Source organism: Sturnus vulgaris, chromosome 2 (assembly GCF_052056855.1).
Source record: "Sturnus vulgaris isolate bStuVul1 chromosome 2, bStuVul1.hap1, whole genome shotgun sequence".
NCBI classification, from domain to species: Eukaryota; Metazoa; Chordata; class Aves; order Passeriformes; family Sturnidae; genus Sturnus; species Sturnus vulgaris.
This window is the reverse complement of record NC_142244.1, coordinates 43,620,827-43,638,372: the sequence shown is the minus strand read 5'-3', so window position 1 is coordinate 43,638,372 and position 17,546 is coordinate 43,620,827. Positions and strand designations below refer to the sequence as shown.

At 42.7% G+C, this 17,546-nt stretch overlaps 1 protein-coding gene across 4 annotated transcripts in view; it reads right to left on the bottom strand.

Moving 5' to 3' along the window:
• Positions 1–17,546, bottom strand: part of CNTN5 (contactin 5) — a 609,016-nt gene that overhangs the window by 43,014 nt on the left and 548,456 nt on the right. For all 4 annotated transcript variants that reach the window (XM_088159402.1, XM_088159404.1, XM_088159405.1 and 1 more), the window contains one exon: positions 5,312–5,432. In XM_088159402.1, the coding sequence (XP_088015528.1) occupies positions 5,312–5,432 (121 nt within the window). The remainder of the gene's footprint in view (positions 1–5,311; positions 5,433–17,546) is intronic.

The window sequence follows — 17,546 nt, the reverse complement described above, 5'->3', positions numbered from 1 at the left end:
TGAAAGTCATGCTTTAAAATACAAATTAATTCACCAAGCAGGCATTGTCTCAAGAAAAGCTGACACATTGCTGGCTACAAGATCACCTGAGACATCTGTGAGAGGCAGGTCACCTGGCTGATACTTGGTTGTTTGGTACCCATGTTTGTGATCATATCATTAGTGTCAAAACATGACATGCATATTTATCCTGTATTAGGGCCTTCTGCTTAGGTAATCACTTCTTTGTGAAAAAACAGTACAGAGACAACTCAACTACTGGTGTGCCAGTTAGGTGGAAAATGAGCCAAGCTGTAGCATTCTGCTCTTCTGCTCCTCTGCTACTTAATATTTACTGCAAGTTGGAGATCTGAGTGAATAAATAAAGGCTGGTAGGCAGAAAATGCACACAACATGGGAAAACTATTATTGGACTGATGTCAAGGACAGGATTGACATTCATAAAAGTCATAAATCACTTCTACTTCTTAAATGGCTCTTGACTTCATGTGCTGAGGAAAAAATTTGTTGACTGTGCAGTGAGTGTCTATATTCTCCTGTAAACATTCTTGTTTACATGGCAAACAGGTATTCTGCATTTCCTTGGGTGAGCAAACAACAGAAGACATAAATGAAATGAAATCAGGTAATGAGCTGGGTGTCAGGAATGTAAGTCCATAATGGTGTTTTTTGTAGTATTCATTCACTCCACTAAAACTATTTCTTTGGTCATCAGACATACATAATTTCTGTAATGGGATTGCACTTGAGGTATCACATTTTTGCAGGCCTGGTGCCAGAATAGTCACCAGCTTCTGTGAAAAGCTGTTTTCTTTTCTAGATGTCTTTGAGATGTATCAGACTATATATCTTCTGCTGTTATGGGTTCTGATGACCGTCTTCCAGAAAATATTGCAGGGAATTCACCACCATCTCCATCATTGCCCCAACGGAGGGCAACCTGGTTCAGAGGGTGGCATGCCTGTTATTTATCTTTTTATAAAGCTATTTAGCTTTTCCCTTTCCAGTAAACAGTGCAGTGGTTCACCTGAGGGAACATAAGTTCATTTCTAGAGCAGGAGTCATTTCAATGCAAGAAGAAAGATGGAGATGCCCTAAATTGTGCTTTAAACATCAAGGTGCTCATTTGCTTGTCACCTGATTTCTGTGCTCCTGGCTCCTCTGCCTTAGCAAGAGTCTTGAACATGTCTTGATCCCACCCAACAGCCATCTGCAGGTGGCTTTTAAGGAGAAAGTGGGATTTTGAGTCGTGGTCTTTGATAGTTAAAAAGAGTTATCCTACCTCATAAATGAGCACTGTAGCTGCTGAGCTAAGTTGAAAGTGATTGACATTGCCTCTTCTGCCTTAAATCAGTTCTGGCCTTTGATCTGAATCTTCTCTCATCTCCCCCATATTCAGAGAGTAAAGGACTCTCTGGAGACCTCTACAGAATCAATGTGTGTATCTAGAGGGGATGGTGGATCTCGGATGAATAAAAGATCGTGACTTTTTTTTTAGGCATCTAATAATAAAAACAACCTGTGATGATGAATTACAGAGAATTTCATAGAGAGAGGGAATACTTTTGCAAGTTAGACAGTGTTTTACCTGAATATAAACAGATGATGCAGGTATGTCAAGACAGCCCAGCCTTGAAGGTCACTGTTGAGACTACCAAAATATTTCTCACTCACAACTCACTCCAAGAATAAAATGCAAGACATTTAATTTGGAAAACTAATGTACTGCCTGACAGGTCTAGCCACTGGCAGAATATCTCTTCCTAACGAAACCCACATTACTGGCAGCATTAGAAAAAAATGCCAGGGACCACTAAAAAGCTTTTCTTATTTTAATATGCATAGTTTAATCACATTTTCAAAGTATTTGGAAGGGTTTTTTTGAGTAGTTAGTGCTGATGGGACTTGAATCCTGATTTTGTTGAAACCTGACATAGAATATCTTTTTATATATACTTTTGAAATGTTCCTGAAAGAGATTCTCTAGGTCACAATCATTATTGAAAAAAAATACTGGATATGTTTTTCACTGCAAATTATCTAAATTCAAGACCTGTGAGGTAGCTAATTTGAAAATTTAAATTTTGAGTTTAAAAAACGTATAACACATTATAGAAAGTTACAGAATAGAAACTTGCTGCTGTCATTATTTCCTTTGTTTTTCACACACACACAGACACACACACACACGTATATATGCATCAAATTCAGGAATCTTGCACCATTAATTACCTTTTTATTAGTAATTAGACTCAAAGAAATCAAGCTTTACTTGGCATTGTACATTTTCTGTTCTTTGTGTTGTCTTTCATTGGTTATGTTTTTGGAATTTAACTTTCATTGTATAATGCAGAGCAAAGAAAAACAAGGGTAAAAATAGTAACATTCTCTGGCAAATATCCAAGGGAACTTCCAGTAAAGCAAGTAGTATAAACGGTTTCAAAATAGATAAATATTGTTTAAGGATACTCTATGTTTTATCCACAATAAATGATATTGACACTTCCTTGAAAACACAGTGGTGAATGTCTGTTAAAGATCAGGAGGTTAATTTTGAGCAACAGAAATCTGAAAAGTTTGTTTCTGCATCCTCTGAGGAGGCTGCAGTGAAGTATAGCACTCTTCCAAGTCACTTGTTATTAAGTTCTGACAAAAAGTCCTTTGACTTAAAAATAGTAAACCAGTTGAATACATACTTCAGTTTAAATTTAATCAATTTGCTAGTGGCAGTAATTCTGATATTCATGAATATCTAAAGGAGGTGGAATGAGATTATTTTAATTTAATTTATTCTCTATTTCCAATTTATTTCATGTAGAAACACTGTAAGAAGAACAATTTTTCAAGAAAAACTTATAGTGATTTATTAAAATACCATATGAACCCACAATAAAAGTAATGATTAAAATAGAGTTATATGCTGGTATGATATCAGTATTATCACTGGCATTTTCTGCAGAGGAAAAAGGAGAGAAAGTAACGTCAGAGGAAGGCTGTGCCGTAGGTTTGTTTATATCAATAAATGTAAGAGTTCATAACAAAGCTTCTGCTATCTCAGTTTGTCTATGGGCTGTAAAATTTAAAAGAAAAGGATGTTTTGTAATATGTATAAAATGTAATTATTTTAACTATAAACTGGAAATAAAGAATAATAATATGAATTTGGATTACAAACTTTACTGCATGAGTTTTCTTCATAGAAGATTATTTCCTTTGTCAGGTGGAATTCTTCAGACTTAGCTGAAATATTTACTGAAACATCTGTTTCTGCTGGAATCTTCTCCTAAGCAATGTCCAGTGTCATCAGAAGCTAAACATAAAGAAGTTTGAAAAGTGCTGCAATTTGGGATCATCAGTGTCAAACTGCACACCACTAAGTGCACTCTACAGGCTGAGATAGGGGAGAAAAATAATTAGGGATACTGAAATGAAAATGAAGTTCCTGTAAAGTATAAGGAGAGATAAATTAGATTCTCATAAATATTTTGATTTTTGCACTGTTGACATCTGTAAGGAAGTAATTTGCAATTCTACACTGAAGGTGTTTTAAACATTTTCAGCAATACAAAACAAAATTCCTTGCTCTATCTTTAAATTATCCAGTTCTAGAAACAAGAAAAGGAGAAAATTGTAAGCGAAGTATATTTGAATTCAAATTCCACTACAAAGTGGCTAAAGCTTTTACTTCAGCAGCATGGTGACATGGTGATGAAATACATAAATTCATCCTGGTACTTCTTACAATGCCTTTTTGAAAATTTAACCTCAGACCTCTTCCTCAGAGAAGAATTTAATTTCTATAGGAAATTCAATAAACTCATATAATTTATATAATTTATAATTTATAATTTATATAACCAGTATTCTTAAAAAATAATTTTGTAATCAGTCTATCCTAGATAATAACTAGGAGCTTTTTGTCACAAAAGTCCAATTTAAAGTTGAGATTGCCTTGCCTATCCATAGAGCCTCAAGCTCCTGTCTGAGACAGACAAAGGTAACACAAAAGGCCTTGCATAACCCAGAAGGATGAATCAGATTTCATAAGGTAGCTAAAATGGTATTACATGGCGAGTCAACTGAATACAACCATCCCAATTGTGCCATAGCTCATAGAAATCTGACAGTCCTTGAAGTGTCTTTATGGAAATATTTAACTATCACTTTCATGAAAATGTGAAGAGCCCTGCAGTCAGCCAGAAACATTCTTTATCATTTAAAGCATATATTTACCTTAAAAGTGGTGGATAGGAACACATCAAGTCTAAAGACACTGTGGAATGTGGTAAAATAAATATTTTTGCAATATTATAATACCCAAATAATTTTGATTTTTTTTTTTATCTTGACTTTTTAAAATGTTTTTAAAATATCTATTATTTATTTTTAAAATGTCTCATCCACAGTAAGGCTACTCAGCTGTGCTACCTAGCTGGTATCCATCTCTCTTGGCGTTGCAGGACCCACCAGTCATTCTGCCAGTAAGTGAACTTCAAATCCTCAGATCCCCTCAGGCACTGAGCACACACACGGGTGTGTGTATGCACACACACACACACACACACACACACACAAGTAGTGCAGAGTGCAGAAAAACTCTGCTTAATGGAAGGCACAGGTGGTGCTGGTGCCCTGCTCTGCTGTAGACGAGTTTGTATCCTCGGTATGATCTGGGATCCTTCAGGAAAAGGACTCTCTCTGTTCCTTTGTGTAATCAGGAATGTTCAATGTCAGGCGAAGCAATTTAACAGATTATATGACTGGGCATAAGGATGCAGTAAATAATTGGTGGTAATAATTCCATGTATTAAAAAACTCAAATTTTTGTAATATTATAGGACTCCTGTTCCATTGTTCATATTTATAATCTTACAAAAAGTTGCATGGGCACTCTTCTTAGGAAATGAATGCATGTTCCTAAACTGCTAAAGCTGAAAGAATGGCTTGAACATAAGATGAAATGCAAAGCATCACGTAAAATATCAAAAAGCTCATTAAATCTACCTTACACAGGTCTGTGAAGGATAATTGTCTGCATTTTAGCTAATCTAGTATACCTTTCAAGCTGTTACCTCTCTTAAAACTGTCTATTAACCCACTGCTTTGTGTTTCTCTTTGCAGTGTCTGCAGGTCAGCTTATGGTGAAACTGCTTTCAAAGAGCAGGTTAATCACAAATGACTTCAATAACATAAAATCTGAGGATTTACCTCTGCATGGCAGAGACGTCCCTGAAGCTCACTTATTTAAAAGTCCCTGGTACAACTCTATGTGGAGGTTGTGTTTTCAGGGGGGAAGCACAAACATACTCACCCCTAACAAGCAGCTCTGTCTCGTCTGACACGGTGTCCGCTGCGGTCTGGACCCTGCACCCGTATCTCCCAGCGTGCATCAGGAGGATGTTCCTGATCATTAAATCTGCAGAGGATGCTTGCTGAAATAAGGATGAAGTGCCAGTTTAAAACCCAGTAAATCTGTGTTCAAGGTAGTTCACAAGGGTACAGTTTGAGCGACTCTTGAATGCAGCTTTCATCTTATAAAATGTATGTGTCCTAATACCCTCTTGTGAGGATTATCAGAACAGCGCATTTATACAATTATTAATAGGGATTAAAGAAGAGCATTTCAGGTTTTTAATAACTTTGACTTTGCTTAAAGCACATTGCGCATATTTGCACGTTCAAAGAGATTTATTCCAACTAGCACAAAGAAATTCATTAAGGAGATGAACAGAAATATTTTGGATGCTATCCATGGTATTAAGAAAAGCCCTCTTAGAAATTAAGAACTTTCTTCCTCTCCCTCTCTACTGCAATGCAGTGACGTTTGGAATATGTCTTGCTACTGTGCTAAAATTAAGATAACTTCAAAGATAATATTGATTGATTTTTATTAATATAGAGGAAGCTAATGTTAAATATGATTGAGAAAACAGGATCAGATTCTCATCCTTCCTGACGAAATCTGTATATATTTAAATTTGAAAAGTGCAAAATATAGATAGAGAGTATAAAGAGGGAACCAGTTCAGATTTTTATTTTTTAGTATTCTAGCCAATAGTCATTACAATTCCTCAAAGTTCACTTTAAGAAACATTAATTGAATATAGGCATTTTCCCTTCTCAGATTTGGTCTACTTTGCTAACCAAGCAAACACTGACAGTCTTTCCTTGAAGTATATATTTCTATCCAATGCAGTGGTTCTAATTTGAGTAATTTTGATTCTGAGTGTACAGAATTGTACCCTGCATTCAAAATAAAACCTTACTGGGAGTGTAAGTGTTGATACTCCTCTAGCTGTGTTGGAAATCTGTCACTGAATGCACCAAGATTCATATTTGCTTTTTTTTTTGGTGCATACTTATTCTATGCTCATGGAGACACACTCAGATCTTTATCCTTATTCATTAGCAAGTTATGAGCTCCCAATTTATATGTCATTCATATGTGCATGATCTTGCTCTTCATAGGATTGCATTCTTGTTTGTTCCCATCTGTTATTTTCAACATCAGTTGTATTGGTAAGATGTCCAATTTTGTACCGTACAATCTTCATTTGCATATTTCTTTTATACCAAGGTGATTAATGACAAGATAAAATAGGATTCATTTCCAGTTCCAATCTTCTATAATTTAGGGGGGGGTTTAGGCAGAAGAGTTCCTTTGCAGCATATCTTGGCACACTTCTTCAGCCAGTCTTCTCTTAATTTACATTTTTTGAACTAACATGGCACAATATTCCATGCATGTAGCATCAAGGCAAAATCTTTACCAAAGGATATTCAAATGCAAAGAATGAAAAGAGAGGTGGAGACATCAAGGCTGCCTCTGAGGACAAAGTGAATATGGGCATGATCTATAGCTTGATAACCCTGTAGATCTAAGAGTGTGATTATTGTGGGAGTATTTTGCCTTCTGAAGTGGCCTAGAAAATGATGTTCCTGAAGGGAAGATACTCAAACCAGTCACGCCATAATGCATATAATTCTTATATTCTGGCTCTAGCATATGAGATATCACAGCAGTGGAAAAGAATATCTCAGTACTCCATATCTCGAAATGCAAAAGAAGAGCATACAGTCCTTCCAGGAGTCAAATTCAGGTTATATATTTTTAAAGTTGTGTAACAATAACATTTACTAGCTATTGAAGCAGGTTGCTCAAGATCATCTTGGTACCAAGCTTTAGTTATTAAAAGGATGAGATGAGAATCAGTTCAGATTTGCCCTCTTGTGAGGGTAATTTACATCTAATGCGTGTTTTGTTAAGTGTGAGGAATGGCGTAATGGATACCAACTGTCTGATTTCATTGCTCAGGAGTTGTTAAAAATCTTGGCTGTCACTCTGCTTTCAGAGGGTTCAGGAATGTGTAAATCCTAATATTCTTATCAGGAAAACTATATGTATTTCATCTACACACCTGTGTAATTGGGCAGACAAGCTGCAATTGAAAGAAAAGAAGAAAACATTACTGTAAATGGAGAGCAATGCAGTACAACAGATCTCTATGAAACACTTTTATTACAACATAACAGAATGAGCAGCCAGCATTGCTGAGGATGTGTGAGTGGATTAAACTCACTGTGTTTAATACAGATAGATATATGCTCAGACACTGGATTCTTGATCATAATCAAGAAAATAAGGACATATTTTAGCTTCCATTCAGATAAGTAGAAGATATGTTTGACAAAAGACTATGAAAAAAATACTCATTACTGCTGTTCAATGGCAGTTAGAAAGTGGTCTTCATTAATTTTAGAGACTCTTCCAAGTCTTGGAAGACAAATTATTTGTTGATTAGTTTATCCTATTATGAGAGGCTGTAGGCCACAAAAAGGTCTGGGGAGGTTAACCTGATGTGCTGGTTTTCTAAGTCCTAAGAAAATTTCTGCATCTGAGAGATTGCCTTCTGTACTGTCCTTTCAACCTTCACAGGCAGCCAGAGCTCTGGGCTGGGGACAAGGTGGGCAATGGGAAGAGCTTGGACTTCCTTGTCTGGGAGGCATTTTCCAACCTCAGGGATTCTGTAATTCCGTGAAATTTATCCCAGAAGAAGGAAAAATTAATTCCAGAGAAAGGCCCTGGCCTGGCGCATCTCCGAGGCTGGCGGTGCCGACACCAGGCCGCAGTCACAGCTGCTCAGGATGGAGCCCTGTGGGGCTGCCCAGCAGCACCAGTACAGCCCCAGAGCCGCAGTGCTGGTCCAGTGCTGTGTGTGCACTGATTTGGGGACCTTGGCTGCACAGCTCCTTGCAGCTGCTCCCACAGGGATATGTCAGGAACAGCACAGACCAGCTGCTGCCTCAGCTGGGGCTGCAGCGGGGCAACCCGTCCCACCCTGCACAAGGCTGCTCAAGGCAGGCAGGACTGGTGAGGAACACACCCAGCCCAGCTCCAGGGAATGAATTCTGAGAGGTTTCTCAGAAGTATTTCTTCCCTGTGAGGCAGGGCAGGCTCTGGCACAGGTTTCCAAGAGACGCTGTGGCCACTCCATCCCTGGAAATGTCCCAGGGTAGGTTGGACACTGGGGCTCTGAACAACCTGGAAGAGTGGAAGATGTCCCTGCCCACGTGTCACAAGCCGATGAGGGAGAGATGCCTGTGCCCTGATTAAAGGGCAAATGAAACCATGGGATGGCAACAGGAGAAATTTATTCAACCACACAGATTTGATTTCCTGAGAAGTGTGAGGAAGCAAGAGAGAAAGAAAGAGGAACTCCTGTCAGAGAGAGGGAGACACAGATCAGGAGATAATCAGCTGGAACTCCATGAGCTGTGAGGTCCCTGCGAACCCCAACCATTCTGTCACTGTAGAAGTTTTACAGAGTGCAGAAGCGACTCCACAGCTGCTTTCTGCTGAGCAGGCCCTGGGCGAGGACAGGGGAGTAGAGGAGGCAAGGCTTTAGCCACAGGGTCAGCTGCAAGTTCCTTCTGGTGGATGTTTTGTGTGCAGAACAGAAGCGGGAATGGTGAGAAGAGCCTTTGCAGCACCTTTGCAGCCACAGCAAGCCTGGGAAGGAGCAGCCGTCGCTCCTGGCCCTCGCCAAAGCGGCGCTGCCTTTCTAAGGCAGCCTGGCTCCCTGGCCGTGGGCAGCATCAGAGCGGGGCTGTGGTGCCTTCGCTGTCCCGGCTGCACAGCCCCGCGGCAAAGGGGTTCCCAGCACAGTTCTCTCTCAGCCGGGCTCAGCAGGCGCCTGCAGAGAGCAGGGGCAGCCCTGCCTGCCGGCCCAGCCGGGAACTCTCCCGCTGGCGCTGGGGCTGTGCAGTCACTGCTCACACGGGACTCCGTGGCAGTGAGTGTGACAGGATATGAAATACGGAGACACTTTTTTCTTGTGCTTTGCAAACTCTATTAGAAAATACTCATGTTCTTCAGCAATGGAACACTTCCATCTTGTCATTATTTCCTGGGAAATTATTGTGTATTGTAATTACAACATATTGTATATTCATGTTTTTATATCATATACTGTAATATAAATACACAATATGTAATAAAAAGAAATTGACTATTTTTTTCATTCTATTTTATTCATTCAAGTCTTATAATTCATTCAATTTTATTTTCATTTCTGTATTCTTAAATTATTCCTATTTCTCTTATTCTCCTTGTTTCTAACTACTCTTCTTTGCTGTTCTAACTACTTCTTCTTTCCTATTCTAACTACTCTTCTCTGCTTCTCCTATGTGTTTGTAAATCTTATTCCTATTCTTATTCCTATTCCTATTCCTATTCCTATTCCTATTCCTATTCCTATTCCTATTCCTATTCCTATTCCTATTCTTATTCCTATTCCTATTCCTCTCTTCTATGAATTCTTAAATTCTTTTGACTATTCTTCTATTTTTAAATTCATATGACTATTCTTCTTATAAGTCTTTTGAAATTATTCTTCTTTGTCTTCTCCATATTCTTAGTCTTCATCGTCTTGGTCTTCGTCTTCATCTGCTTTGTTGTCATTGTTGTCTTTATCTTGATTGTCTTCATCTTCTTCCTCATCTCTTTTACTCCTCTGGCCGTGGCCTCAGGCAAGGACAGTGGAACAGCCCCCGCAGCTCCCGCAGCCCCCGCAGCAGTCGCCTGAAGCGGGAGGGGCGTTTCCTTGAGGCACACGGCAGCTCCTGGAGGGACTGGGTGGGACAAGCTGTGTGTCCCACGGGGGCTTGGCTTTCCAGAGAGGCAGATGAGGCACGGAGTGGCCCTGGGCTGCATGGCTGTGGCTCCCGGTCCTCAACCCAGGCCTCACGAGGTCTTGGCACTGGGAGCCCATCTTCTGCAAAAGCTCTCCACGCTGCATTGTCTTCTTCAGGGGGCAGCTCCAGGACACTCACGTCGTCCCACTCATCCTCCTCCGGGGACCAGGGTGAGGCCATGGGCTCAGTCCAGATGCCAGGGTCACTCTCGTCTTCAGAGTCCTCCTCCAAGACTTCGCTCTCATCCCTTACCCATCTGTCTGTCTCTTGCGAGTCATGGTCTTCCCATTCGCGCACCTCTTGCAGTATTTCCCCATCCTCTTCCCACTGGTACAGCTCCTGGACTCTCGTAGTTTCTTTCCTTTCATGTTGTTCTTCGTGCGTCTCACTGTTGTATTGGGAAATCTCTTGAACTTGTACGCACACTTGGCGCTGGTATAGCTCCTGGTTGCTCCTTGCTTCCCACCGGGAAATTTTTTGGACAGTCAGTACTTGCTGTTTGTAGGCTTCTGTCACTGTGATGTCTTCCCAGTGGGAAAGCTCCTCGCCACCGTGGGCTTCCCAGTGGGAAGGCTCTGGGTTCATTTTGGCAAAAGGCCTCTCCTCCTCCTCCTCACTCTCAGACAGTGGCAGGGCTGACCTGCCCACTGTCCCTGACCACGGCCTGCTGGGGGACTCCAGACAGCTGGGCAAGCGGCTGTGGGACCGGGAGTTAGAAGTGGTTTTCTCCTCGTCACGATTGTCTGTCGCTCTTGACGTCTAGCACAGACAGATCCCGGGAGCTGCTTCCTTCTCACACCGTGGCTCACCTGGGACTGGGCACTCCAGGACTCTGCGATTCTTAAATTCTGTGAGCCAGGACAGGGCTCCCTGATGTCACAGTGGTCTCTGGCCACCACCATGTCCCACATCACAAAAGGCCCTGACACAAAGGGCCTGTGTCCCAAAGGGGCCCGTGTCTTGTTATTTCTACTTCGACTTGAACAATTACAGACCAGTTAAAATAAAAAACAAACTTAAAAAGTATCTAAGGTCGAATTCCTTCCTATTCTTTTAGATTTCTGTCAGTGACAAAAGACATGATGCTTCAACAAAGCAGAGTGTCTTGGGGTGACTGTTTAATGCCTATATCCCCAAATCGTCAGTTCTGTTGGTGTTGAATATTAAATTCCACAACTTTAAGACTGGTTCTAGGAGTGAAGGGGGGGGAAGAAGAAATGCAGAATTTGTTATCAGAGACTGCACTGGCTCCCCCACATTCCTGCACTCGGACTGTGTGTTGTATGCGGTGGACAGCTAGAGAGAGAGCTCTCCTTTGCTCTTGGTTAGTTTTTTGACTGGCTGAGGCAGAGAAGCCCCCTGGATTGTTTTTTTTTTTCCTTTTTCTGTGTTCCTGGAACTGTTTGAACCTGCTCTGGACTGAAAACCCAGAAGAGCACCGGGAGCTCACACCTGTGGCCCACCGGGCCTGGCCTGGGCCGCAGCGTTCCCCAGCAGAGGAGGGACTGAGAGCAGCCTGAGTGAGCTGGGCAGCCACGGAGAGAACTCTTCTAAATCTGTCATCTCTTCACAACGGCGAGAGGTTTTGCTGTTTGATATTGTTCATTGTTGTGCTGGGAGGTGTGTTGTCTGTTGAATAAACAGGGTTTTTTCCACTTCTCTCCAATTGTTTTTTTTCCTTTTTTTCCAGAGGGACCTCATTCAGAGGTTTCCTCCCAAATTTGTCCTAAACCAGGACACATTCACTTCCCCTTGGGGAAAGACAAAAACTGGGCAATATGGATGCAAACAGTGTAGGAAAGTTTCTCTCACCTGGACTAACACGATTAAGGAAAGCCTGTTGTATCAGCAACTTTGTGGTCTCAGTTTTATTCAAAGCTGAAGTTAGTGGCATTTAAATTTCTTTGTCGAGGTCTAAATTTTGATGCTCTTAATTGAACGTTTTTAAAAGCTGTCTTCTATTTCACTGATTTTTGCTCTTTCTTGACAAGGAATATTTTGCAAGAAGCTGTTATTTCAAAGTACATTTTACTGAAAAATCCATATTCCTTGGTGTATTGAGCATCATGTATTATCCATTTAACCAAGTATCAGTATCTTAATCTCACAATGAACTTCATTTCCAGTTCCAATCTTCTATAATTTAGGGGCGGGTTTAGGCAGAAGAGTTCCTTTGCAGCATATCTTGGCACACTTCTTCAGCCAGTCTTCTCTTAATTTACATTTTTTGAACTGACTTGTCCCAATATTCCATGTAGCATCAAGGCAAAATCTTTACCAAAGGATATTCAAATGCAAAGAAGGAAAAGAGAGGTGGCGACATCAAGGCTGCCTCTGAGGCCAAAGTGAATATGGGCATGATCTATAGCTTAATAACCCTGTAGATCTAAGAGTGTGATTATTGTGGGAGTATTTTGCGTTCTGAAGTGGCCTAGATAATGATGTTCCTGAAGGGAAGATACTCAAACCAGTCATGCCATAATGCATATAATTCTTATATTCGGGCTCTAGCATATGAGATATCACAGCAATGGAAAAGAATATCTCAGTACTCCATAGCTCGAAATGCGAAAGAAGAGCACACAGTCCTTCCAGGAGTCAAATTCAGGTTAGATATTTTTAAAGTTGTGTAACAATAACATTTACTAGCTATTGAAGCAGGTTGCTCAAGATCATCTTGGTACCAAGCTTTAGTTATTAAAAGGATGAGATGAGAATCAGTTCAGATTTGCCCTCTTGTGAGGGTAATTTACATCTAATGCGTGTTTTGTTGTTAAGTGTGAGGAATGGCGTAATGGATAGCAACTGTCTGATTTCATTGCTCAGGTGTTGTTAAAAATCTTGGCAGTCACTCTGCTTTCAGAGGGTTCAGGAATGTGTAAATCCTAATATTCTTATCAGGAAAACTATATGCATTTCATCTGCACACCTGTGTAATTGGGCAGACAAGCTGCAATTGAAAGAAAAGAAGAAAACATTGCTGTAAATGGAGAGCAATGCAGTACAACAGATCTCTATGAAACACTTTTATTACAACATAACAGAATGAGCAGCCAGCATTGCTGAGGATGTGTGAGTGGATTAAACTCACTGTGTTTAATACAGATAGATATATGCTCAGACACTGGATTCTTGATCATAATCAAGAAAATAAGGACATATTTTAGCTTCCATTCAGATAAGTAGAAGATATGTTTGACAAAAGACTATGAAAAAAATACTCATTACTGCTGTTCAATGGCAGTTAGAAAGTGGTCTTCATGAATTTTAGAGACTCTTCCAAGTCTTGGAAGACAAATTATTTGTTGATTAGTTTATCCTATTATGAGAGGCTGTAGGCCACAAAAAGGTCTGGGGAGGTTAAACTGATGTGCTGGCTTTCTAAGTCCTAAGAAAATTTCTGCATCTGAGAGATTGCCTTCTGTACTGTCCTTTCAACCTTCACAGGCAGCCAGAGCTCTGGGCTGGGGACAAGGTGGGCAATGGGCAGAGCTTGGACTCCCTTGTCTGGGAGGTATTTTCCAACCTCAGGGATTCTGTAATTCCGTGAAATTTATCCCAGAAGAAGGAAAAATTAATTCCAGAGAAAGGCCCTGGCCTGGCGCATCTCCGAGGCTGGCGGTGCCGACACCAGGCCGCAGTCACAGCTGCTCAGGATGGAGCCCTGTGGGGCTGCCCAGCAGCACCAGTACAGCCCCAGAGCCGCAGTGCTGGTCCAGTGCTGTGTGTGCACTGATTTGGGGACCTTGGCTGCACAGCTCCTTGCAGCTGCTCCCACAGGGATGTGTCAGGAACAGCACAGACCAGCTGCTGCCTCAGCTGGGGCTGCACCGGGGCAACCCGTCCCACCCTGCACAAGGCTGCTCAAGGCAGGCAGGACTGGTGAGGAACACACCCAGCCCAGCTCCAGGGAATGAATTCTGAGAGGTTTCTCAGAAGTATTTCTTCCCTGTGAGGCAGGGCAGGCTCTGGCACAGGTTTCCAAGAGACGCTATGGCCACTCCATCCCTGGAACTGTCCCAGGGTAGGTTGGACACTGGGGCTCTGAACAACCTGGAAGAGTGGAAGATGTCCCTGCCCACGTGTCACAAGCCGATGAGGGAGAGATGCCTGTGCCCTGATTAAAGGGCAAATGAAACCATGGGATGGCAACAGGAGAAATTTATTCAACCACACAGATTTGATTTCCTGAGAAGTGTGAGGAAGCAAAAGAGAAAGAAAGAGGAACTCCTGTCAGAGAGAGGGAGACACAGATGAGGAGATAATCAGCTGGAACTCCATGAGCTGTGAGGTCCCTGCAAACCCCAACCATTCTGTCGCTGAAGAAGTTTTACAGAGTGCAGAAGCGACTCCACAGCTGCTTTCTGCTGAGGAGGCCCTGGGCAAGGCTTTAGTCACAGGGTCAGCTGCAAGTTCCTTCTGGTGGATGTTTTGTGTGCAGAACAGAAGCGGGAATGGTGAGAAGAGCCTTTGCAGCACCTTTGCAGCCACAGCAAGCCTGGGAAGGAGCAGCCGTCGCTCCTGGCCCTCGCCAAAGCGGCGCTGCCTTTCTAAGGCAGCCTGGCTCCCTGGCCATGGGCAGCATCAGAGCGGGGCTGTGGTGCCTTCGCTGTCCCGGCTGCACAGCCCCGCGGCAAAGGGGTTCCCAGCACAGTTCTCTCTCAGCCGGGCTCAGCAGGCGCCTGCAGAGAGCAGGGACAGCCCTGCCTGCCGGCCCAGCCGGGAACTCTCCCGCTGGCGCTGGGGCTGTGCAGTCACTGCTCACAGGGGACTTCGTGGCAGTGAGTGTGACAGGATATGAAATACGGAGACTCTTTTTCCTTGTGCTTTGCAAACTGTATTAGAAAATACTCATGTTCTTCAGCAATGGAACACTTCCATCTTGTCATTATTTCCTGGGAAATTATTGTGTATTGTAATTACAACATATTGTATATTCATGTTTTTATATCATATACTGTAATATAAATACACAATATGTAATAAAAAGAAATTGATTATTTTTTTCATTCTATTTTATTCATTCAAGTCATATAATTCATTCAATTTAATTTTCATTTCTGTATTCTTAAATTATTCCTATTTCTCTTATTCTCTTGGTTTCTAACTACTCTTCTTTGCTGTTCTAACTACTTCTTCTTTCCTATTCTAGCTACTCTTCTTGTCTTCTCCTATGTGTTTGAAAATTCTTATTCCTATTCCTATTCCTATTCCTATTCCTATTCCTATTCCTATTCCTATTCTTATTCCTATTCCTATTCCTCTCTTCTATGAATTCTTAAATTCTTTTGACTATTCTTCTATTTTTAAATTCATATGACTATTCTTCTTATATGTATTTTGAAATTATTCTTCTTTGTCTTCTCCATATTCTTAGTCTTCATCATCTTGGTCTTCGTCTTCATCTGCTTTGTTTTCATTGTCGTCTTTATCTTGATTGTCTTCATCTTCTTCCTCATCTCTTTTACTCCTCTGGCCGTGGCCTCAGGCAAGGACAGTGGAACAGCCCCCGCAGCTCCCGCAGCCCCCGCAGCAGTCGCCTGAAGCGGGAGGGGCGTTTCCTTGAGGCACACGGCTGCTCCTGGAGGGACTGGGTGGGAGAAGCCGTGTGTCCCACGGGGGCTTGGCTTTCCAGAGAGGCAGATGAGGCACGGAGTGGCCCTGGGCTGCATGGCTGTGGCTCCCGGTCCTCAACCCAGGCCTCACGAGGTCTTGGCACTGGGAGCCCATCTTCTGCAAAAGCTCTCCACGCTGCATTGTCTTCTTCAGGGGGCAGCTCCAGGACACTCACGTCGTCCCACTCATCCTCCTCCGGGGACCAGGGTGAGGCCATGGGCTCAGTCCAGATGCCAGGGTCACTCTCGTCTTCAGAGTCCTCCTCCAAGACTTCGCTCTCATCCCTTACCCATCTGTCTGTCTCTTGCGAGTCATGGTCTTCCCATTCGCGCACCTCTTGCAGTATTTCCCCATCCTCTTCCCACTGGTACAGCTCCTGGACTCTCGTAGTTTCTTTCCTTTCATGTTGTTCTTCGTGCGTCTCACTGTTGTATTGGGAAATCTCTTGAACTTGTACGCACACTTGGCGCTGGTATAGCTCCTGGTTGCTCCTTGCTTCCCACCGGGAAATTTTTTGGACAGTCAGTACTTGCTGTTTGTAGGCTTCTGTCACTGTGATGTCTTCCCAGTGGGAAAGCTCCTCGCCACCGTGGGCTTCCCAGTGGGAAGGCTCTGGGTTCATTTTGGCAAAAGGCCTCTCCTCCTCCTCCTCACTCTCAGACAGTGGCAGGGCTGACCTGCCCACTGTCCCTGACCACGGCCTGCTGGGGGACTCCAGACAGCTGGGCAAGCGGCTGTGGGACCGGGAGTTAGAAGTGGTTTTCTCCTCGTCACGATTGTCTGTCGCTCTTGGCGTCTAGCGCAGACAGATCCCGGGAGCTGCTTCCTTCTCACACCGTGGCTCACCTGGGACTGGGCACTCCAGGACTCTGTGGTTCTTAAATTCTGTGAGCCAGGACAGGGCTCCCTGATGTCACAGTGGTCTCTGGCCACCACCATGTCCCACATCACAAAAGGCCCTGACACAAAGGGCCTGTGTCCCAAAGGGGCCCGTGTCTTGTTATTTCTACTTCAACTTGAACAATTACAGTCCAGTTAAAATAAAAAACAAACTTAAAAAGTATCTAAGGTCAAAATCCATCCTGTGCTTTTAGATTTCTGTCAGTGAAAAAAGACATGATGCTTCAGCAAAGCAGAGTGTCTTGGGGTGGCTGTTTAATGCCTATATCCCCAAATCGTCTGTTCTGTTGGTGTTGAATATTAAATTCTGCAACTTTAAGACTGGTTCCAGGAGTGAAGGGGGCGGGGGGGAAGAAGAAATGCAGAATTTGTTATCAGAGACTGCACTGGCTCCCCCACATTCCTGCATTCAGACTGTGTGTTGTCTGTGGTGGACAGCGAGAGAGAGCTCTCCTTTGCTCTTGGTTAGTTTTTTGACTGGCTGAGGCAGAGAAGCCCCCTGGATTATTTTTTTTTTTCCTTTTTCTGTGTTCCTGGAACTGTTTGAACCTGCTCTGGACTGAAAACCCAGAAGAGCACCGGGAGCTCACACCTGTGGCCCACCGGGCCTGGCCTGGGCCGCAGCGTTCCCCAGCAGAGGAGGGACTGAGAGCAGCCTGAGTGAGCTGGGCAGCCACGGAGAGAACTCTTCTAAATCTGTCATCTCTTCACAACGGCGAGAGGTTTTGCTGTTTGATATTGTTCATTGTTGTGCTGGGAGGTGTGTTGTCTGTTGAATAAACAGGGTTTTTTCCACTTCTCTCCAATTGTTTTTTCCTTTTTTTCCAGAGGGACCT